Here is a 23608-nt window from a genome sequence, read left to right as displayed (position 1 = left end):
TTGAACCACCAATTTACACCATTATACACACTGACGTGCATGCACACACACACATTTTGTATATGTAGGTGTGTGTGCATGTGTGTCTGTACATATGTATGTATGCCAGGTTGCTGCTTAGTTTTCATCTCCCAGATTTCTACCATAGCATTGTTATCTACAATGCTACAATAGATAACACTTGCCCCAAGGCAAGAACCACATGACTATTACCTCTGCCTCAGTCATTTTCTTGATAGCACTTTATATAAAATTAGATTTATTGAATCAGGAATTCAAAATGCTTTATGATGTTTTTATATTTATAAATTTGGTCCATTTTTTTAGGATTTAAAATTTTTTTGTACTTATGTATTCTGTACTATAAATTACCATGTCATTAATAAATGTTATATATTACCTTATTGATTTTATATATAAATATATTTGTGCACATACTCACACACACATAATTTTTTTTCTTTGTCATTCAGCTTACTGGCCACATGGAGGAGATGTTAAATGCTGCGTACAACAAATTTGAAACTTGGCAGAGCAAACGCCTTGCCAAGAGATGAAACCATACAGTTTAGGTATATTGTACAGTGTTATGATTTATTTAGTGATGATGGTGGTGGAAATGACGGCTGGGAATCCTTCTGTCCACCAAAATAACCACCACCACCACTGCTAACAACAATACTATCATTTGGTGATAGAGTGGGGAGTGGGGAATTACTCTGTCTACCTCCACTACCACCATGAAAGCCAACAGCAGCGACACTATTTCAATATTATTATTTGGTAGTGGTGACTGGAAATTGTTCTGATTGTCACCATCACCTCCACCACATTTACCAACAACTGTTATATTTGCTGGAGATTGTGATCAGAAATCCTTCTGTGTCTACCCCTCTCCCCCAACCCCCCACTCCACCACCAACAACACTACTTTGTTTGCTGCACTTTTTAATAACATTTCATTGAATTATTGTTTTTCTTTATTTTTTGTTTTACCAACACCTCTCAGTTGGATTAAGCTACCTAGTAGTTATGATGGTGTTAACTATACAAGACTTCTTTTTGCATACATGCGTGTGTGTGTGTTGTAATATATTTTCTTTTCCCTCATTCACATATCCTAAACATTTGATTTTGTTGATCTTTTGAACAAAGAATTTCTCATCAAACACACCCACACTGATCAGTTGTCATTCACATTTCCTGCCCTGATCCACTCATGCGTCTTCTCTCTCTCTCTCTCTCTATCTATCTATCACCTGTCACTCACACACACATTCCACAACACTAAATTAGAATGCAAGGCTAATTCCTGTTTTTGATTTTCTATTGATTTGTTCAACATATTCCAAGAATGAGAGGCAGGGTTCTAATTTTTGAATGTTTGTGAAACTAACTTTTTCAACTGTGTATATTTGTATGTAGATTGACATATGCGCATGCACACGTGTGTGTGTGCATGCATGTATGTGTGTGTATACGAATGTGAGGTTTGTCACCATTATAACTCTTTAGTTATGACAACCTTATATTGCAGTGAAGAACGAAAATATAAAACTCAGTCATGACAGAAACACTTCTCAGCTTCAAATGAATATAATCTAAATAAATAAAATCTTGTCTCTGTATTGAGTACATATTTTCCCCTTTGTTTGTGTTTGTTTATGGTTATGTATATTGTCTGTATCATGTGTCATTGTGCACATAAACTCACACGCACAGAATTGAAAGTGTGTTCAGATATGTTTCTAATTGATTTAGGTAAGATTTTTATATGTAGACAATATTAATGTGTGTGTGTGATCAACTGGACTCCAAAAAGACATGTTTGTCTGCATTGGCAAGACATTATGTAGTAAAATCAATAAAAAGAGAGCTGAACATATGAGGAGTGGGAACTCATTGTTTTGGACAGTCCTTCTTCAAAGAAAAGTTGAAAGGAGAGAATTTAATGAGAGACAGCAGAGTTTGTGTGTGTGTGTGTGCATGTATGTATACATAGACTGGAGCCTGGTGTTGCCATCCGGTTTCACCAGTCCTCAGTCAAATCGTCCAACCCATGCTAGCATGGAAAGCGGACGTTAAACGATGATGATGATGATGATGATGATATACACACACACACACACACATGTTCAAGCATTATACTAATACAACATTGTTAAAACTTGTTCCTCTCATATCACTTTTTTGTTTTTGTATTCATTGCCTTCATATGTGTATATATGTGTATATTGTATATTCTACATATATACATACATATTGTATTAAAAATGAAATTGTTTGAGTTTACTTTTTTCTATTAAAGACATTTTTCCTGTATCCCTATTAGTCCTTAATTTTTCATGGCAGAACCTTAACATCCCTAATTTCATTTGTTTCAAAGAGTTCTCAGCCTCATCATTGGTAGAACGTGATGATTATTGCAGCGATATTTTTTTCTCTTTTTGCCATAGATTGTAAAGGATTATGGGACTAATATTATAACTAATAAAATATTTATGCCACCTTTAAAACTGTTCAGTAGATAACAATATATTCTACTTAATTTAATGTGCCGGGTCTGTATCTATGGATTGTCTCTTTGTATTTTGTTATTTATTTATAAACTTTGCAAAGTTAATCTGATTTTCATATGAAATTCCATCAAAGGTGGTTGTATTACCAATTCTATAGAGAATTGTAGCGTTGTCAGCTAATGGTTTTTGCCATCTAGTTTTGTTTCATCCACTGTATTACAACAGACTGCGACTGTTCCTAGTTACATGGTCAATCCATGAGAAACTTTTTTTGTGTAGCTGATGTAACAGGTTGACACAGGAAGTTTACAACTTCCACATTACATTGGTTGTTGGTTTATGATAATGATAATGAAATGATTGTGTATAGTGCTCAGGTGCACTACAACTCACCAAAGGTGCATGTATAGTACATAGAATTATGTACAAGAGTTAGGAAAGTGAACAGTGTATGAGTCCTGATATACATGTGTGCATGCATATGGAGTGGGGGGGGGGGGTATCAGTTGTAGTGTTGGCAAATTTCAGGTAGTTTCAAGTTGATAAAAAAGTTTTCAGTTTGGTGTTTTTGTAATATATTCTGTGAGTTTATATGATGTGAGCCATGTTTTCTGGTTTTTACTGATGTAGTCAACCATTTTGATACAACACAAGTTGACATAAACTATGAAATTTATCTGGAGTTAAGTCCAACAGTAATGATTTTTATCATTTACAATGCTATTCCCATGTTCCTTTGTGATCCACTACAAAATGCACAAATAATATGTCACAACTGTTACCTTCTTAATTTGACGAAGAGGCTAAGCAGGTTGAGAAACTTGAATTCACTTCAGAATGCTATTGTTCAGAACAAAACTTGAAAAATATGATCAACTTTCAATATAAAAGATTAAACTCAAACACAATGTCTTTTCTACAATATGTCTGAAAGAAAAAGTCTTGGTTTTTTTTACATAACTAAATGTATACATTTATGTATGTGTTTGTGTTATTAATATTGTATTCATATTAAAAGATTGAGTGATTTCATTATATATATGTGTGTGTGTATGTGCACACACACACACATGAAGATTTTACAAACTCTTTGTATCTACCTCTCAATTGCTATATCTCTATCTCACACACACACAGCAATGCAGTGGGGGTATATATTTGTAATAAATGTCAAACTTTTTTGAACATTCTCTGTTTCTGTGTTTCTCATTCTATCTCCCAAATTTCAAACTTGATTCACTAGTGACACACTATTTGTGTTTGTGTATTATTGGTATACATATATTTATACCAGCAATATATGTGTATCAATTCATTGTATACATCTTTATGGAAATGTAAAGACATTACTAGGCCTAAAGATCCTGTATGTTTTCAGCTTGATAAGTGGCAGAATAAATTATTATTTTGACCAGGAAACCCTGGGCAGCTGTAATTACAAGATTTGTGATTTAATTTTAAGATTTATATATACATTTACATACTCTTTTACTTGTTTCAGTCATTTGACTGCGGCCATGCTGGAGCACCACCTTTAGTTGAGCAAATCGACCCCGGGACTTATTCTTTGTAAGCCTAGTACTTATTCTATCAGTCTCCTTTGCCGAACTACTAAGTGACGGTGACATAAACACACCAGCATCGGTTGTCAAGCAATGCTAGGGGAACGAACACAAACACAAATATACATATATACGACGGGCTTCTTTCAGTTTCCGTCTACCAAATCTACTCACAAGGCTTCAGTCGGCCCGAGGCTATAGTGGAAGACACTTGCCTAAGAATCCATGCAGTGGGACTGAACCCGGAACCATGTGGTTGGTAAGCAAGCTACTTACCACACAGCCACTCCTGTGTATATTTATATACAGAAAGAGAGAGAGAAATATATGGACATGAAAAGCTATATACTAGCATACCTGTACCATCAAAACAATGGGAGAAATCATTGAAAAGTGTCAGCAATCAAGTAAATAAATGTAGCTGTACAGAATTGAAGCACTTGAACAATCAGATATGATTGTAATGTCTCAGTTGAAAATATTAACATCTATGTATATATATGAAACATCTACTTTTCTATGCTCATATGGATCAGACAGATTTTGTATAACCAGATGCCATTTCCATCACCAACCCTAACCTGTTTCCAAGTAAGGTAATAGTTCGCCATGCCTAAACACAATTACGTGAAAGACTAAACAAAGAACACCCCTTTACATGAAGTATAATTTCTTCTACGCTGAAGAAACCCTAACATTAACCTTAGTAGCATTGAGAAAGGCAAACACAGGAAAACAGACTAGAATGAAGAAACAAAAATAAAATATATGTGTGTGTGTATATATACATATATGTATGAGGGGTGCTGATAAGTTCCTGGCTTTGGGTAAATGAAAATACAAGCGGCGGGGCCAGTTAATTATGATTGTATTCAACGTATTCCCCTCTCCAGTTCACACACTATTGCAGCGGTTCTTCAGTTTTCCTAATCCCTGTAAAAGAACTCAGAAGGTTAGGCTTCCAACCAGGCCTTTCATGATACCTTTAAAGTCAGTAACTTTACATCATCACCCCTTCATATGTATGCATATGTAGATATATGTATGCGTTTGCGTGTATATATATATATCACCTCCGGATCATTCTACACATCTACTCTTACTCTTTTACTTGTTTCAGTCATTTTACTGTGCCCATGCTGGAGCACCACCTTTAGTCGAGCAAATCAACCCCAGGACTTATTCTTTGTAAGCCTAGTACTTATTCTATCGGTCTTTTTTGCCGAACTTCTAAGTTATGGGGACGTAAACACACCAGCATCGGTTGTCAAGCGAAGTTGGGGTGACAAACACAGACACACACACACACATACATATATGTGACGGGCTTCTTTCAGTTTCCGTCTACCAAATTCACTCACAAGGCTTTGGTCAGCCTGAGACTATAGTAGAAGACACTTGCCCAAGGTGCCACGCAGTGGGACTGAACCCAGAACCATGTGGTTGGTAGGCAAGCTACTTACCACACAGCCACTCCTGTGCCACACAATTCCACCCAGCCGTTTGACCTTGAATTCCAAGACAAGAAAGAATCGCCCATGTCAAATTTATATGTATAGATATGTGTGTGTCTATACACACACACTGGGTGCGATGCGTAAATTGTCACCATTCTATATTTTTAATTTCGGGCATGCACATTGTTTGTTTTCGATTTTGTCAACTACACTATATAGTAGGGACAGTTGGGCATCATCTGTAAGAAAAACAGCACAATGACACAATTCATTGTGTCAGAAATTTGGAAATAACATGCTGTACTACTTAGCATTTGCACCGGAAGCTCCAACATGAAGGTTGCAGAGTGTTTGGGTGTCAACCTGAGGACAGTGCAGAGGATTCAGAAAGAGTTGGATGAGTCTAATAGTGATTAAGAAGGTACAGCAGCTCGGAAAACTCATTCTGATAAGAAAAGAATTGAATTTGTTAGTGAGATTCAGGCTATGATTGACAGCGATCCCTCCAAGTCAATCAGGTCCATTGCAAGTGTCTGAGTTTCTTATCAGGCAGGTAGTGTATGAAGACATTCAGTATTCCTCATACAAAATGAGAAAAAGGTGATGAAAGTTACAGAGAGTCATAGCCCAACTAATTAGGGAAAGAGTTACCCTAGATGAAATGCAGTTTGGTTTTGTGCCAGGTAGAAGCACCACTGATGCTATATTTCTGGTAAAGCAAACTGCAGGAGAAATATCTTGCCAGAGATAAAACTCTGTACTTCGCTTTTGCTGACTTGGAGAAAGCCTTTGACAGGGTTCCCCAATCCCTTATCTGGTGGTCAATGCTGAAATTGAGGATAGACGAGTGGTTGGTAAGAGCTGTACAAGCCCTCTACAGGGATGCTGTCAGTAAGGTGAGGATTGGCAATGAGTATAGTGAAGAATTCCGAGTAGAAGCAGTGGTTTACCAAGGATCAGTCTTCAGCCCCTCTTCTTCATTATAGTCCTCCAGGCAATAACAGAGGAATTCAAGACAGGTTACCCCTGGGAGCTCTTCTATGCTGATGACCTTGCTCTAATAGACGAGTCACTGCCAGAACTAGAGACGAAGTTTAGGGTGTAGAAGCAAGGTCTAGAATCGAAGGGTCTTAGGGTTAACCTAGCAAAAACCTAAGTCTTAGTAAGTAGGAAGGCTGACAAATCAGAAACCCCGTTAGGTAGGTGGCCCTACCTGATATGTAGAAAAGACATTGGTAGAAACTCCATACAATGGACACATAAAAGGAAGGTTAACCGGGAAGATAGTTTTTGTGTGTGGCATTTGCACATGAACAATAAACACTGAAGATGTATAGAAAACAGATTCCATCACATGCCAGGGAGAAAAACTAGTTAATAGCTTCCGCTACCTAGGTGACCAAGTCTGTAGTGGGGGTGATTGCTCTGAGAATGTAGCTGCTAGAATAAGAGTTGTCTGGGCAAAGTTCGGGGAGCTCCTACCTCTGCTGGCAACTAATGCATGTGTGCAAACTGCCATGCTACACAGCAGTGAAACATGGGCCATGACTGCTGAGGACATGCATAGGCTTGAAAAAAATGAAACTAGTATAATCCGCTGGATGTGTAATGTCAGTGTGCATACACAACAGAGTGTAAGTGCCATGAGAGAAAAGTTGGACATAAGAAGTATCAGATGTGGTGTACAAGAGAGACGACTGCGCTGGTATGGTCATATGTTACGTATGGATGAGGACAGCTGTGTGAGGAAGTGCCACTCCCTAACTGTGGAAGAGGGAGACCCAGAAAGACATGGGATGAGATGATGAAGCATGACTTTCAAACATTAGGCTTCACAGAGGCATTGACAGATCAAGACCCGGCAACTAAAGTGAGATGACAGTCATGTCCAGCCCATTTAAGAGTGCCCTTGATGTGTCGGGCGATATGATATGCTTGAGAAGACCTGTTGAGTCAAGTAAAACCAAAATCGTAGCTGTGGGCAGTGCCCCCTGACTGGTTCCAGTGGTACGTAAAAAGTACTATCCACTGGCATCATCTGAACATGGTCGATGCCAGTGTGCCATGAATGGCTCCTGTGCCAGTGGCACGTAAAAAGTACCAACCAAACATGGTCAATGCCAGGTCCATCTGACTGGCTCCTGTGCCAGTGACACATAAAAAGCACTATCCAAGCGTGATCAATGCTTGGCCTGCCTGACTGGCTCTTGTGCAGGTGGCACGTAAAAAGCACCCACTACACTCTCAGAGTGGTTGGCATTAAGAAAGGCATCCAGCTATAGAAATGTTGCCAGATCAGATTGGAGCCTGGTGCAGCCACTGGCTCTCCAGACCTCAGTCAAACCGTCCAACCCATGCCAACATGGAAAACGACGTTAAATGATGATGATGTTATAATAAAAACTACAAATCTTGTTCGTAACAGCTATCCAGGTCAAAATAATAATTTATTTTGCCATTTTTCAAGCTGTTTGTCAGTTGTCTGCTGAGTTCAAAGTGATGAAATTATTTCAACTATGAAACCCTGGGTAGCTGTATTCAACAAGATTATTGGTTTTTATAACATTATCTTGACTCTCTTTGCTGATCAAGTGCTTTTCTACTTGTTGAAGCCTTACCACACATACACAAAAACATTAATAGTATTGTGTAGCATAAAGTTTCTTAATATCATATCATGCTTTGCTGCAATGGAGTTGTCAGTGGCCAGGTGAAAGCTGTTCAACAAGACATGTTGACCTTTCATATTGTATGACTCAAGAAATTAATCAATACAGAATATATACCACTTGCATGCATCTTAAAGTTGTCACAGCTCTTCTATTAGGTAATTCTTATTTCATTATCACCATTTTAACATTCACTTTTCCATTCTTGCATGGGTTAGATGAAATTCATTGATGCAGATGGTTTATGGTTGGATATCCTTCCTGTTGCCAACCCTTTCCAGTTTCTAAGATAATATTCCTCTTAAACAAGCGATTCTCAACCATTTTTTTTATGGACCCCTTTGATTCATATTTTACTCAAGTGGATCCTCTTAGCCATTTGATGTTTAAAAACCCTATTATATTTTTCATAATTAAATATTATTAGGAATGATACACAAAAATCATTAAAATCTTTTGAAGTATAAGCAATTACACACAAATTTTAACAAAATCTTATATGGACCTCAGTTGAGAACCACAGCCTTAGACCTTCAAACAACAACAGCACAATGGTCAGAAATGAATTTATAAAGACTGCAAACACCACCACCATTTGTATGACATTTACACACACAATTAATCAACAAATCGGACTTAAGCTAACAAATGTTCTGTCTTGATTGAGATACATAATTGTGAAATAACTGGCAATGTAGTTAAGTAGGTCGCCTTGTAGGCACATGGTTTCAGGTTCAAACCTGCTGCATCTTATTGGGCAAATGTCTTCTATTGCTCCAAGCCAATGAATGCTTTGTAACTGCGTATTGTTAATAGAAACTATTAAATCTGTCATGTATACATATAAATATACAGGGCGAGTCAAAAGTCATGCACCAAAACATTTGACATTTTATTATTATTATTCATCATTATTTTATTCAATTTTAGAATTGAAGTGGTTTTGACAATTCCAGAGAATATTAAATATGGTCCACACTGTATATATGGTTGTACATTGGTAATTCCCTTGCCATTATTAGAAGAAAATGGAGCTGATGGTGACATTCCCTGTTGACATTATGATTGGTTAATTTGTTTCAGAAAACCTGTGGAGCATAAAATTTCTTTACCTCAAAAGCAAGTGGCAGTAAGAGAATCCAGCTCTTACTCACCTCCAAATTAGTTCCCTGCACACACACTTCCCAGCCATGCTAGCATCAATAATTACACATTAAATAAACGATCTAATGGTGTTGAGAGTTCAAAATATATTCATGTTGATGGTAATGGAGGTTCTCCTTTTGATTGAAATATCTTTATGTTGGTGCTAAGAGACCCATCTTTTGGTTGAAATACAGATTTGCAGCAATAAATAGCTCTCCTTTCGGCTAAAATTATGATGGTAACAATAGAGATACAACTTTTGGCCAAAATACATTTACATTGGGGTCAAATAGAGATCCTGTTTTATGCAAAAATATATCTATATTAGCAGCAATAAACTTGTTTACAGCCACAGTAGTGAGTTGGTTGGTACAAGTTGAAATCCCACACTTGTCTTCATTAGTGACTGATTTAATACTGTAAAAGCACTTTAAAAAACTTTGTTTACTCTCAGGAGTAAATAGTTGCTAATCTAGGCACAGTAGCGGTATTTTGAGGGGGAAATCCCTAATACTTGGCTGGTATTTTATTTCATCAACCCCAAAAGGATGAAAGAAAAAGTTGATCTGGGTAGGATTTGAACACAATATAAAAAGCTAGAACAAATGATGTTCTTATAATGGATTCTGATTCAGATGCAAAGCCCCAGATATTTGACTGGTATTTTATCAACACTTCTTAATTTCTATCATGGTGACAGACCCAACTACTACTACTACTATTCACAAATATGAGTAGCCCCTTATCTTGGCAAGTAAGAACAGCTCCTCTCTGTCCCCTACAACAGTTTCCTCAGCTTTTCATACCTTTGAATGAGATTCAACAAATGGTGGTCTGGAAGACATTGCTAGCTGTAGTGACAGCAGGTTGCTTTGGAGAAAAGTAAATCCAAGTACAAACTGGACACAGTATGGAGGGAACACATCAGTCTTTAACAGACAACCACTCCTATACCACTACCACAAAATGTAATCCATTCCTGGAAGAGAATATGCAGATGAATACATCTTTATGAGTGACTCCCCATCAAAATGGTGGAGTTTGACTGATGCATTTGATCTTTCAGAATGATGATGATGAATCATCTAATCAGTAACATGAAGGAAAGCTAACTGAAGTAATAAAAAAAAAAAAGGAAATTATAAAAGATGATTTGGAGAAGTGTCGAGGCACTTAAATACCTGAATAGAATGATTAATAGTAAGGATTGTGTAAACTGTTTAAAATAGAAAAATTATTTTCTGAATTAGCTGAGTTTGTATGAAAGGCAGCTATAAGGTCAACAAGGACAATTATTTTGGGGAGGAGAGCTGAGGGGGGTGTCTTTGGTACAGGAGATACAGTTGAACATTGTGAAAAGTAATAAGATGAAGCTGTGTAGAAACATGACTAATTAACAATTACATGTACATTAAAATCAGATTAATCAACACTAATTAAAATTAGAAAAGAAAGAACAGAAGAAGCAAGAAGCAGATGAACTAATTATACAAAAAGATAAGGTTGTCACTTGGAAAACATCCCAGTCAAAATTTATTTTACATCTATCAATTTTTTTGTTTTTTATGGTAGACAATAAAACAAGTCAGGAATTAAAGACTATTTCCAGAAAAACCAACTCAATTTTTTTTCTTTTGTTTGTAACATGATTATGAATTGCAGAGTGAAGATGAATTAATAATAATAATTTTACACTTTAATAATTTATTATTGTTTAATCATTTCTTCAAAGTCTGAATTGTTTTGTGGTTTGTTTGGGTTTTTTATCATTTTTTTTTTTTAGTCGTTTTGAAAACAGTTCGACTAAAACAGTTTGTTGAATTAATTAATTAAAAAAAAAAAGGAAAAATTCAAACGTGACTGAATTATTCAAAACAAAACAAAATAAAATTTCTTTTTTCTTCATTGCCTTTAGTCTTAGGAAAAAGTTCTTGAAGAACTAATGGAAATGGCAGCACTACGGAGTTTATTGTTCACTCTTCTTTAAATACCAGAAAAATATTTACAGTTTAGAAAATTTATGGAGAGAGAGAGAGAGAGAGAGAGAGGTAGAGAGAAAGAGAGTCTGCTAGAACCACTAGCATGTAAACTGCAATATAATTTAGTTGGAAAATCATAAGAAATGTTTACATGTTGATTTTATTGTTGTTCTTGATGTTGATGTCCTTTAGGCATTCATTCAGTCACTTATTTTTCCACACATAAAAAAAAAAAAAAATGTTTTATATTTTCCTCTCTTCACCAGTTTCAATTTGTTTCTTTAAAACAAGAAAATCTCAAACATCAATTGTCTCTGATACATCTCTGTTGCATTTTTTTTTTTCCATTTTTCAAATCCAATATCATTTTGCTCAGGTTTTCAAGAGAATTTTGCTTATTTTAGTCCGTTTCTGGTTATTATTCCCTTCCTTCAGGTTTTCACAGATAACAAAACAATCATCAATCACAGATCAAAAGTAATCTTAGCTAGTAACTGCGACCAATAACCATCAATTGTTTGTTGGTTTCGTTTATTGTACTTCAATGTTTTTTCTTTATATATTCTGTTACTAATTATTATTATTACTGTTTGTTTTACATGTGTTTTTTTTTGTACCCCCCAATTTTATATCACTGAAAATGTTGAATCTTTATCACACTTAGTCTTGGCATTAGTACACAGGACAAAAAATCCAACAAGGTATTTTATATACACACACTCATACATACATCTACCTATATATATATATATGTATATATATATACATATACACATCAGTACATACATATATATACATCTATATACACATTTATACACACCTATATACATACTTCTCTATATATATACACATATAAACAGACACACACACACAGACACACGTGTGTATAAATCAACCAGTTTTGAAAATATCTAGCTAGACCCAATGTTGTCAAGTGTAGAATGTAGCCAAAAGAAAAAATAAATGTCAACCAGTATCCATGGTAACATCATTAAAAGAAGGCAGTGTGGCTGGCAGCAGTCAGTCTCACTAAGAATTTGGTAACATTTATGCTGGAGTAGATTTTTCTATGAATGGATGAAGAGAGCGAGAGAGAGACAGCATCATCACAGCAGAAGATGCTATCCGATGTCTAAAAATTGACTGAAAAGCCAATAGTTATGAGTGACACAAGCACAGGAGACCCCAAAATTGACAGAGAATTAAGTTATTGTCCACACAATGAAATATGTCAGGTCTCTCAGATGTAGTTCATTATTCTTGTATTTCCAGGGTCGCATTTTAGATTGGTTTATATCAAAAGAAAAATACTTTAATGATAATCCTAACATCGGTACAAAGCCACATATAGATATCGAACCCTTCGCGCCATACTTGGCTGGAACTCACCGCCACAATGCTAAAGAGATGAAAGGTAAAGTCAGGCCCAGACAAAAATTTCACTTTAAAAGGGATGGGATGTAATACCACAAGGCATTTCATTCACCACTCTGCCTGCTACCCATTACTCTTTGATTAGTTATTTTAATTAATGAAAATGATTCAGAAATTCAAGGCCAATGTTTGTAGGGATGGAAGGTGTAGTCTATTGAGTATAATAGCCAATATATCACTGGTACAGAGGTTGTTATAGACTAAGGATCCTCATCACAATGTGACACATCAAAGCAGAACTTGATGGGATCAGATCAGAGTAAACATCGTAAACATATTTAGTGATTTACTTTACCATTTCTGCCTTAGTAATAATTTCTAATAACATTAATAATAACAATAGTTTCTAATTTAGGCACAAAGCCAGCAATCCTGAAGGGAGGGGACTTAGTGGATGCCATCAACATCAGCACGTTAAGTAGTACTTTATTTTATCAACCGCAGAGGGATGGAAAGCAAAGTTGACCACGGTGGGGGTTTGAACTCAGAATGTAAAGAAATAGAAGAAATGCCACAGGGCATTGCTTCCATTGCTCTGACAAGTCTGCCAATCTACCACCCTAACCCTTTAGTTTCCTTTCTATTGTCAAATCAAATAAAGGCTTACAAGAGCACAGGGCAGGAGTCAAATTTATCAACATCAATAGTTGACTGGTTGTTTATTTGATATCAACTCAGAAAACAAAAATCTAGCATGATAAGGTGGCAGTCGCCCACATTTACCATGGTGGTTATGGTGGGATGCCAAAACTGTCTTTGCTCCTGGGTGCTGAAGACCTTTCCTATGCTACTAGGGAGAGGATAAAAGCCAAAGTTGACCCTAGCAAGATTTGAACCCAAAACACAAAGGGACATAACTATATATATATATACTGTAAGGCATTTGTCCAGTGCTCTACCAATTCTGCCACTCACCACCATAATAATAATAATAATAATATGAAGATATACGGATGGAAAAATGAGTTTCATGGTAGTAAAAAATCCAGAAAGTTTGAAGCTTGAGCCACACTGTTATGCAAGTTTGATTTAAATGAGGTTTAGGATAGTCTCAGTGAGGTGGCCACTCATCAAAAGAGTAAAATAATGATACTGCTGGCCATCAAAAACTCATTGTTTCACTTACTCCTCTTTTTGTTTTCCTTCGTTTCTTCTCTCTTCTCTTTCCTTGTGTGATTAAAAATGCATTTTTGAACAGCTTTGAACACCCCCTCCCCACTCCACATACATATACATATATATATATGTGTGTGTATGTATATACACACACATACACAGACACACACACACACATGTATTTTACAAAACCAGATTTTCAAAACAGTCGGATGATCCCAGTTATCTCTCTGAAGGCTAGTAAAATGGTCCTAGGTTTTCTTTGAAAGCTAGTCAGATGCTGCTAGTTATCTTGAAGGTTTCTTTACCCGTTCACCATTAGCTTTGACACTGCTTTTCTTTCTGCGTTCCAAACACCGGCGCGTTTTACACAGTTTGTCCACATATGCCTCAATTAAAGCTTTGATTTTGGCCGGGTTGATGTTTCCACTCTTGCTATGGCAGATCTGAAATACAAAAATAGTTAATGCATTACATGTGTGTGTATTCATTATATATACCATCATGGATCAGATAGAATTCATTGAAATAAATTTTCTATGCTCAGATTCTATTTTTGTTGCCCACTCTCACCTGTTTCCAAGCAAGGTTTTCACAGAAGACTGGAAGCAAATGATACTGCTTCTGTGATGGTGACACTTTACAGTTATCATGCAATGTCAAGACAGAGACAAACACATACATATGTACAGACATGTGTTGTGTGTGAGTATGTGTGTGTGTGTATATGTACATATACATACATGCATGTGTAAAGCCACCTTCCTTAAAACATTTTACTCAGTTGAGGAGGCTTGTCTTGTGAGTTACTTGATGACCTCGCTAGTGCTGGTGCCAAGCAAAAAGCACCCAGTACATTCTGTAAAGTGGTTAATGTTAGGAAGGGCATCAAGGCCATGGAAACCATGCCAAAGTGGACATTGGAGCTCAACACACTCCTGTCAAACCAACCAGCCCATGGCAGCATGGAGAACATGGTATTAAACAATGTTGATGATGGGTGTGTGTGCGTGTGTGTGTATATATATATAGAGAGAGCTATATTAAATCTCTGAGCGAGAGGTAAACAGTAACAGTACAGAATCATAAGATATATTTCCCAACTAAATATGGCAGTCCCATAGAGGATGATGTTATTATTGTTATTTTTAGCCCCAGGAAGACATCTCCTCCATTTGGCTAACGACACACTGTGTCCAATTAGTATTTGTGAGGGGAGGTCAGCGATCCCATCTCTAGCCTTATGTGATACACATAGACCTAGGTTTCTGAGTAGTTACCCATATTTAGTGTGTGATAATCACCAGCTAGTGATGAAAATTCACTCCACTCACAAAATACTATATGCTTTTTAAAAGCAACAAACTATTGCTGATCACAAAAAAGGAGAAATAAGCTATATTAAATCTCTGAGTGAGAGGCAAACAGTAACAGAATCGTAAAATATATTTGCCAACTAAATGTGGCAGTCCCGTAGAAGATGATGTTACTGTTGTTTTTAGCCAGCAGGAAGACATCTCCTCTGGCTGGGTAATGACACTTTGTCCGATTAGTGTGTGTGTGTGTGTGTATATATATATATATATATATATATATATATATATATATATATATATATATATATATATATATATATATATATATATATATATATATCATGTACACATACACACACTCATGATGAATATGATGGGCTTCTTTCAGTTTCTGTCAGCCAAATCCACTAACAAGGCTTTGGTCAACCTGGGATGACAATAAAAGACATTCACCCAAGATGTTATGCAATAGATCTGAATCCAAATCCACATGGTTGGGAAGCAAACTTGATACACAGCCATGCGTGTGTGTGTCATATATCTAAATAAGAGCTGACAGATCACTGTTGCTACTTCAAATTAAAGCAATAAAAAGTCTTCCTTGGCCTTCTCTATTGAATAAACTCTTCATGTACTGATTCCTCATTCTCTAACAGTTCCACCTGAACACACCTGCACATCTGTCACATCTATGATTACTAATGCACAACCTAAGTTTTTTGCACGTGTTTTGTTTATTCTAAATGCTACAACTATCTTCCACTCCTTTTCTCATCTTTTCTCTCTTTTCCCATTCAATTCCAACCACATCTACCCTTTTACTCTCCATTATTTCTATGAATGAAAGGGTACATAGTATAAAGACATCCTCCCACCATCTTCTCACACTGACTTTATTTTCTTTCCAGTTCATGTTTCACTGTTCTATCCTGTTGTTTAGTCTCATTTTATTTTATGAAAAAAGACTAATGCTTTATTTAATTCCATCCTAAGCAGACATTTTTTGTTCCTTGCTTACCATGGCAGTTAATTACAGTGGAGCTCTAAAATTATCTTTGCTCAGAGGTGCTGAGAACCCTTGTCCTAGATGTTCCTTTCTCTGTCCTTGCTTTTACTTGTCCCAATCACCAAGAATCAATATTTTTTTTATCTTGTCACCACACTACAAGCACAATCCAATGCTTGTTATTGCCACTAAGTATTACTATCTCAATGCAATGTAAGACAGCCGATGAAGACAAATATTTTGTTTCTTCTGTCTTTTATATGTGCACATTCCATACATTTACCATTGCTGCAGTTCACTACTAAATTTTCTTGTACCCTGTGATTCATTCACACACATATAAATTAATAATTCAGATTTTTTTTTTTACTGCTACAGCTTTGTGAACAAGAATTCAACATTAAGACATTACAATGTTATAGTTCCATACACTTATTCCTTAAGAGACGAATGTTTTAATCATTTCACCACACAAAGTGTCCATCTTCTCCTACATTAAGCTACAAATGTTTATCAGTTGTACCAAACACATATCTCAACACCATATACAGTTTTTTAAACTTCTAGCATGAGTTTGACAGCATCCAATAGGTTGAAAGACTGCATTGTGTTCCAATGTTTGGCTATGTAGTTAAGAAGCTTGTTTCACAACCATGTGGTCTAAGGTTCCGTCCCAGCCTTCTATTATAGCTCTAGGCCAACCAAAGCCTTATGAGTGGATTTGGAAGACAGAAACTGAAAGAAGCCCACTGTATGAGTTTATGTTTGTGTGTGCTTTTGTCTCAACATCATTTGATGGTTAAAAAATTAACATTAATGTCATATAAGTGTTCATTTACAATCTTCTGTAGAAAACAAGTCAGGCCATGGAAATAGGTCGGTGTTGTCAGAAAGAGTATTTGACCATAGAAAATCTGCCTCAAGAAATTCCGTCTGACATGCAAGCAACACTACGCCTACAAATATATTCTCCAATTCTTTTCAAGAACAAAAACCATCTGGAATTCCCTCTGTGCCCATACTTTCTGACACAAGCTTAAAACTAATTGTAACTGTCTACTGTGCAGGCACTTTTTACTTTCACTGTTGTCATTCTTTACTTGGCTTCATCATCACGTAACATCTGCTTTTCTGTGATTGCATGGGTCAAAATGAGTTTGAGACAGATTTTCTACAACTTGATGCCATTCCAGTCACCAAGCCTCACCTTGTTTCCAAGCAAGGTAATATTCCTCATGGTGAGACATGATTTTGCAGAATACTGGAAATGAAGGACACTGATTGTATGACAGTGACATTCATTCTACAATTATCACATAATGTGCACACACAAACAATAGGCTTCTTTCAGTTTCCATCTTTCAAACTGACTCACAAGGGTTTTGTCAGCTCAGAGCTGTAATAGAAGACCCTTGCCCAAAGTGCCATGCTGTGGAATTGAACCCGAAACCTTGTGGTTAGGAAGTAAATTTCTTAACCACATAGCTACACCTTTCTGCCACTCTTTTACCCTCTTCTGATGAGTTGTAAAGCACCTGAGCATTGTATACAATAAGATTATTATTATTAATATATTGATCCCTCACCAGTACAAGACAGGTTGGAATAGTTGAGTATTGCTCCTCTTCCTGAGGCAATATCAAAAACAAAATTCCTTATGTTTTTTATGTGCATTACCTAATAACTATAGTTCAGAAAAGATTAACTCACTGGTGTTAATTAGTCTTTTAAAAATTTGATAAAATTTTTTTTAAAAAGTGACTTACTTTCGGAACAGCTTTCCGTAGAATTTCTTTATATTCGTTTTTGTCTATTTTTTTGCCACTATAAAAAGGCTTTATGGCCAATTTCACTTCATCTACAACACGCTCTTGTATTTGCAACTTCTTCATATACTGAAAAACAGAAAAATTTCACATTTATACGTTGAAGAAAGTACGACGTAAGTCACTGATTAAATGATACAAATTATCTGAACATATATGGAAAACAACTCTTAACACATTTTGGTCTTATGAGACCTCATCAGCAAATCATCATCATCATCGTTTAACATCCACTTTCCATACTAGCATGGGTTGGACGATTTGACTGAGGACTGGTGAACCAGATGGCTACACCAGGCTCCAATCTGATTTGGCAGAGTTTCTACAGCTGGATGCCCTTCCTAATGCCAACCACTCCGAGAGTGTAGAAGAGTGAATCACTAAGGGTGGTAAATTAAACCTTTTGCCTGGTTTAATACCACCACATGGCTCTGAGTGTTTTTAGCAGAAACCATTTTGTTGTGGGTACCTTATGTCCTCTTCCCTCTCACAGTTCTCAGAGGCCCTGTTAAGGATTATAGACACTGCATTCCCTCTTGACTAAATAAATATATGGTAAATGAAAGACAGAAGATGGAAAATACGAGAATTTCTATTAATCACTACAATTGTTTCAACACATCTAGCATCAATCCCTCACAGGTGAGACACTTAACTGGTTCAGGAGCATCCGATGGTGCAGATATGTCTCTTCGGGGGAAAAATAGACATAACTTGTTAAAATATACACTAGTTGGATTAAAAAATTAATGCTTCAATAGTTCCATTCTGTTTCTTTCAAATGATACAATGTTGAACATTTAAAAAGCATGCAAAATAGGATTCTGACAGTAATATCTGAATTTACAAAATTATTAAGAATGTGAAGTGAAACAGAATCAAAACTATGAAGTAATGGTCTCAGCTTGCCAAACACTTACTATTGAGAATGCATGACTAAAACTGAGGTGTTGCAAAAATGACTTTGATCAACCAAATATCTTCTTCTATCAAGATCTTTATTTCAGTTGGTTTTAAGGAAAAGATAAATCTTTGAAGTAGGAAACAGTCTATACACACAAAAATACAACTGGAACAATATCAATATTTTTTTTTAACAAAAGGAAAAGACAAAGAATAAGAGATAATTGAAGGACAAAATTCTGTATCAACGAATTTTTTCAGAGATGCCACATGTTAACTAACAACCTTAAAATAACTGTGCTGACCCAATTTTATATAAAATTATTAAAAAGAAAATTAATTCCAAAGTATTGCTTCAGAAACAACAATTCTGTCTGATTTTAATAGAAATTACTAAAGTTCCTGGTCAAATTATTATTACAGGATTTGTTTTTTTTACCCAAATTGTTAGTATTTCTATTTCTAATTGAAAATCTTGAAAATTATTTCTAGAAAGCTAAACATATTTTGGACAACTACACTGATTCTCTTATTTTTTTTACATAAATACTAACAATAATAAAAATTTCCAATCAAATAAAATACCACAGCAACCTTACTGAAGCCCCTCTCTTCATTTTGTAAATCAGGAAAACAATGAAAGCTGTCAATGGAGTTAGGCTGAGAAGCTGTACCTCATCAACATATAAAAACTAACACAATTCATTTGTCACATTATTACCTGACATTAAAATAAAATTATCAAAAGTTGATTAGATCTTCATGCTAATCATTCCTTTTATCAAGGCACACAATGTAGTTTTCATAAAGTAGAGGCTAATCAATGTTAGAATATATCTTACTGGAATTTACTTAACGCTGTAGTAGGGGTGGCAGAGAATTCAATACTGTCATGAATTGAACATAGAAACACAAGACACAATCGAACACTACCATCTCAATTAAATATAGTAGTAATAATTTTGGAAACAGAGTTTACAAAACCAAAAGATTTTTATTTTTAGAGATACAAAAAGTAAATTAAGCAGATAAATATATATAAGACAAATTTCTTTTAAACTGTTATGCGGCTTAAACAAATAAACAACAGGAGATATGAGAACAATCCGTGAGTGACGGAAGGCAGCTTTTTCAATGAAATAATTCAAAAATTTGGAATGCTCACCCCCATGTAGCTGACCTTGGTAGATGTGGGTGATAGGGTTCGTTGTTGACATGTCTTTCGATTGCCCTTTGCGAGCCTTGATGCGTGCTGTGGGGATGATAAATATAGCGCTAAGAAAATCTGATCAATTCAGGGGGTCCATATCTTTGTGCCAAATAATTGCAACAAAGATGAGACAGGCAGAGAGATTTATGAAGATATTTTATCAACAATACTAATGGCCTAAAACAAACAACCAAAGAAATAGCTTTCTACTGCATCACTAGCTACACACAATTTAAACATATTTGTATACACATTTTATATATGCATATATATAATATATACATATATATACATACACACACACACACACGTGCATATACATATGTACAGAAATGTGTGTGTTTATAAAAGAAAGACAAATATATTTAGTGCTGAAAAGAAATAATTTTAACCTAAAGATGGGGAAACTACAAGAAATCTAATTTTTGTATTTTTTTGCATGAATATTCTACATAACTCTACAGATAAGTGGCATCTCTGTTCATAATAACAGAATTTTAGTCATTCTCTTTAGCATATCAATAAAGAGAAATAAAAATTCTATTTTGTTGATTAAGTATCAATTTCATAGAGAAATGATATTTCTATAAAGAAAACAAAATTGAGACTTTTTTCCTTGTTACATAATATTTCAAGATGACCAAGATCTTCCTTTAGCAGTGAGACAACAGGAGAGGTATACAAGGGTCATGTTCATGATTTTTCTCAACAGCATCAGTGAGCTAAGTGAAACAAAAAGTGCTTAAAGTGGTAGTCAAACCAATTTAGCAAACTTGCTGAGAATTAATAGTTGTGCCATGACAATAATACTACTAACATAAAATAATATAATAATAATAATAATGGTTTTAAATTTTGGACAAGGCCAGCAGTTTTATGGGAGGGAGTTAGTCAATTACATTGCCCCAAGTACTTTTACCAACCACCAAAAGGATGAGAGGCAAAGTCAATCTCTGTGAAATATGAACATAGAATGTAGAGCCAGAAGGAATGCCACTAAGCATTTTATCCAATGCACTAACAATTCTGCTAGCTCACTGCCTTAATAATAATAATGTTACTGACTAATTTAGGTTTGAATGAAAAAGACAAATTATAAATTGAAACACAAATGACATCATGTGAAAGAGAAGAGTGCTGAATATATAAGACAGATCATAAATTTTAGAATGAATCATAAAAATAGAGATTTCTGACAGAGTTACAGGGAAAGGTGCAGTAATACATTACAGGTATTTTATTGAACTAAACTGAGAAGTATATTGAGCAAAGTAATTTAGTCTAATATTGTATCATTTCTGTTGTTCAACTTTAACCAGTAGTTATTGACCCCAGAACAATAAAAGGCAAAGCTGACCCATCAAAATGAGACCAAATACTCAATGCATTAAGTCCACCACCCTACCAGATGATGCTATTGTCAGTATCAAGTCCAATGATGACTTAGGCTATATATTACAGTAGGTTCATAAATTATTTTTACAACTTCCACAATTTATTGTATCTAGTGAAATTGACATCCATCAATCAACTTGCATGCAACCAATAGAGCCCACATAGAAGTGTTCTGATGTTTCTAATAAAATTTTGCCTCTTTTCCAATATACTCAGCTGAGTTGGCCTTAGTTTTCAATTTTTACTGAATTTTTCAAATTGTAATGGTAGGACACACTGTATTTCATGTTTCAATCACATTAGATTCAACTTGGCCTCTTTCTGCCTCTTTCAGAGATAATTCCAGGCCTCAAATAAGGATCTCCTTCTTATGTACAAAATTATATTTATTCACAAGAGAAAGGAAATATGCTTTTTTGAAAAGACAGGTGGTAGAAGATGTGATGTGAACTGAAACCAGCTAGAAGATATGACTTAACATAACTTTATTATATCACAGCACCTGCAATAACAACAACAATGGTTTCTAACACAGGTACAAAGTCAAACATTTTGTGGGAGGCTATATGTAGTTAATTAAATCAACTACAGTATTTAACAGTTAAGTATTTTAAAGATGTGAATAGATAAGATAGAAGTTGACCTGGGTGAGACTTGAAAACAGATTGATGGACATAACAGCAATTTATCACATTAACTTAGGTTTACCAATTTGTAAGAGAAAGATGGAGGTGAGTGACCAACTGAGTATATTATTGGTACTTATTGATAATGGGAAATGGTAGATTCTTTCAGTGATAAATATCCTAAAGGTTTTAAGGGAGAGAGAAAAAGAGTTGGTTGTGATGCTCATAGATTAAAAATAATCTGGGAACAGGAATATTTTCCAAAGAAATAGCAACAAATTTCCAAGCTGAATGGAAATGAGATGGCATTATTTAGTGAATTTTATTGACTATTTTATTCAACACCAGAAAGACAAATTGGTGCCATGTAGATTTCATCTTGGGACAATTAGACAGTGTGCATTGCTATATTCTTGCCGAACCAGTTGCACTTCTTTTAAATAGTTAATGCTTTTGTGGAGAAATAAAACATCAACAACTTCATGTTATCCTCCTTTAAAACCTCACAAACTTCCAGCATGAAGTCACTCTTTAAACAAATATTTTGGAATTACACCTCAGTAAGTACCAGAAATACATCAACATAGTCTTCTTACATATTTATGTAATAGTATTATATACTGAAGCTTAGTAATTTTAGAAAAAAAATGAAGAAAATTGCTAACTTATAAATGGTATTCACAAAGAAAGTTAAAAACCTTACCTGGGTCAACTCTTTCAAAATAAAACTTAATCTTAATAACTGCACCTTGTTAGTTATTTTGGCCACTTAAACTGTTCACTTTTGCATTGTTTCCCTAATATAGTAATAACACTCAAATAGCATGTTGGTTCTTATGAAATAGTTTCACCCAATTACATTGAAACTGCATCAATTCCATTATTTAGTCTCAGTTACAATACCATCAAAATATGTACACATTTCACAGAGTGTTCCACACAAACACTGGTCAATGTGGTAGCTCAACTTTTTAAGACTAGACTAAAGGATCACCTACCTGGTATATTTGACATGTTATTTTGAAATGTGCAATGAAAGAGCTGAGTACCAGTGGTCAAGTACAGCAAATGAAAGCAACAAACACTGACCCCACTCAACTACAATCTAAATTCAGTACAATAACAATATTAAACAATCATTTGTGGTGGACAATATCTCAAATCAGCACTTTCTCATCACCATTCTTTCATAGGAAAGTGATCCCAAAGAGGAGTGCTAAATATCCCCTACAATACTGCTTATCAAGTGACATGCAAAATGAAACAAAGAGAAATAATCAATCACTTTCCTATTTTCCTATTCAGAATTAATGTGTAAATAAAACATCTTTAATAGTAAATTCCATACATTAAGAATCATAGTGCATTTGATATGGAATGGTAAAGAGTGGTGCTAAATTCCTTAGGCGCTGCATTCTTAACAGATTTTTCATTTAGCTGTTAC

At 35.2% G+C, this 23608-nt stretch overlaps 2 protein-coding genes across 5 annotated transcripts in view; one reads left to right on the top strand and one right to left on the bottom strand.

Annotated features, from left to right (window-relative positions):
• The window catches only part of LOC106872060 (general transcription factor IIH subunit 1), a 38416-nt gene extending 34708 nt beyond the window's left edge, over nucleotides 1–3708 (top strand). For both annotated transcript variants that reach the window (XM_014918904.2, XM_014918905.2), the window contains one exon: nucleotides 474–3708. In XM_014918904.2, the coding sequence (XP_014774390.1) occupies nucleotides 474–557 (84 nt within the window). In that variant the 3' untranslated portion in view covers nucleotides 558–3708. The remainder of the gene's footprint in view (nucleotides 1–473) is intronic.
• A 7143-nt stretch (nucleotides 3709–10851) lies between these two features.
• LOC106872062 (serine/arginine repetitive matrix protein 2) overlaps nucleotides 10852–23608 on the bottom strand; it is a 39645-nt gene continuing 26888 nt past the window's right edge. For 2 of the 3 annotated variants that reach the window (XM_014918910.2, XM_052972422.1), the window contains exons 13-15: nucleotides 20099–20185; nucleotides 17971–18099; nucleotides 10852–14328 (exon numbers count right to left, since the gene is read on the bottom strand). In XM_014918910.2, the coding sequence (XP_014774396.1) occupies nucleotides 14170–14328; nucleotides 17971–18099; nucleotides 20099–20185 (375 nt within the window). In that variant the 3' untranslated portion in view covers nucleotides 10852–14169. The remainder of the gene's footprint in view (nucleotides 14329–17970; nucleotides 18100–20098; nucleotides 20186–23608) is intronic. The other variant, XM_052972423.1, reaches the window with a different exon arrangement.

The sequence above is a fragment of the Octopus bimaculoides genome, chromosome 13 (genome assembly GCF_001194135.2).
Source record: "Octopus bimaculoides isolate UCB-OBI-ISO-001 chromosome 13, ASM119413v2, whole genome shotgun sequence".
Lineage (NCBI taxonomy): Eukaryota > Metazoa > Mollusca > Cephalopoda > Octopoda > Octopodidae > Octopus > Octopus bimaculoides.
The sequence above is the reverse complement of the archived record's forward strand: the minus strand, read 5'-3'. Positions and strand labels throughout refer to the sequence as shown.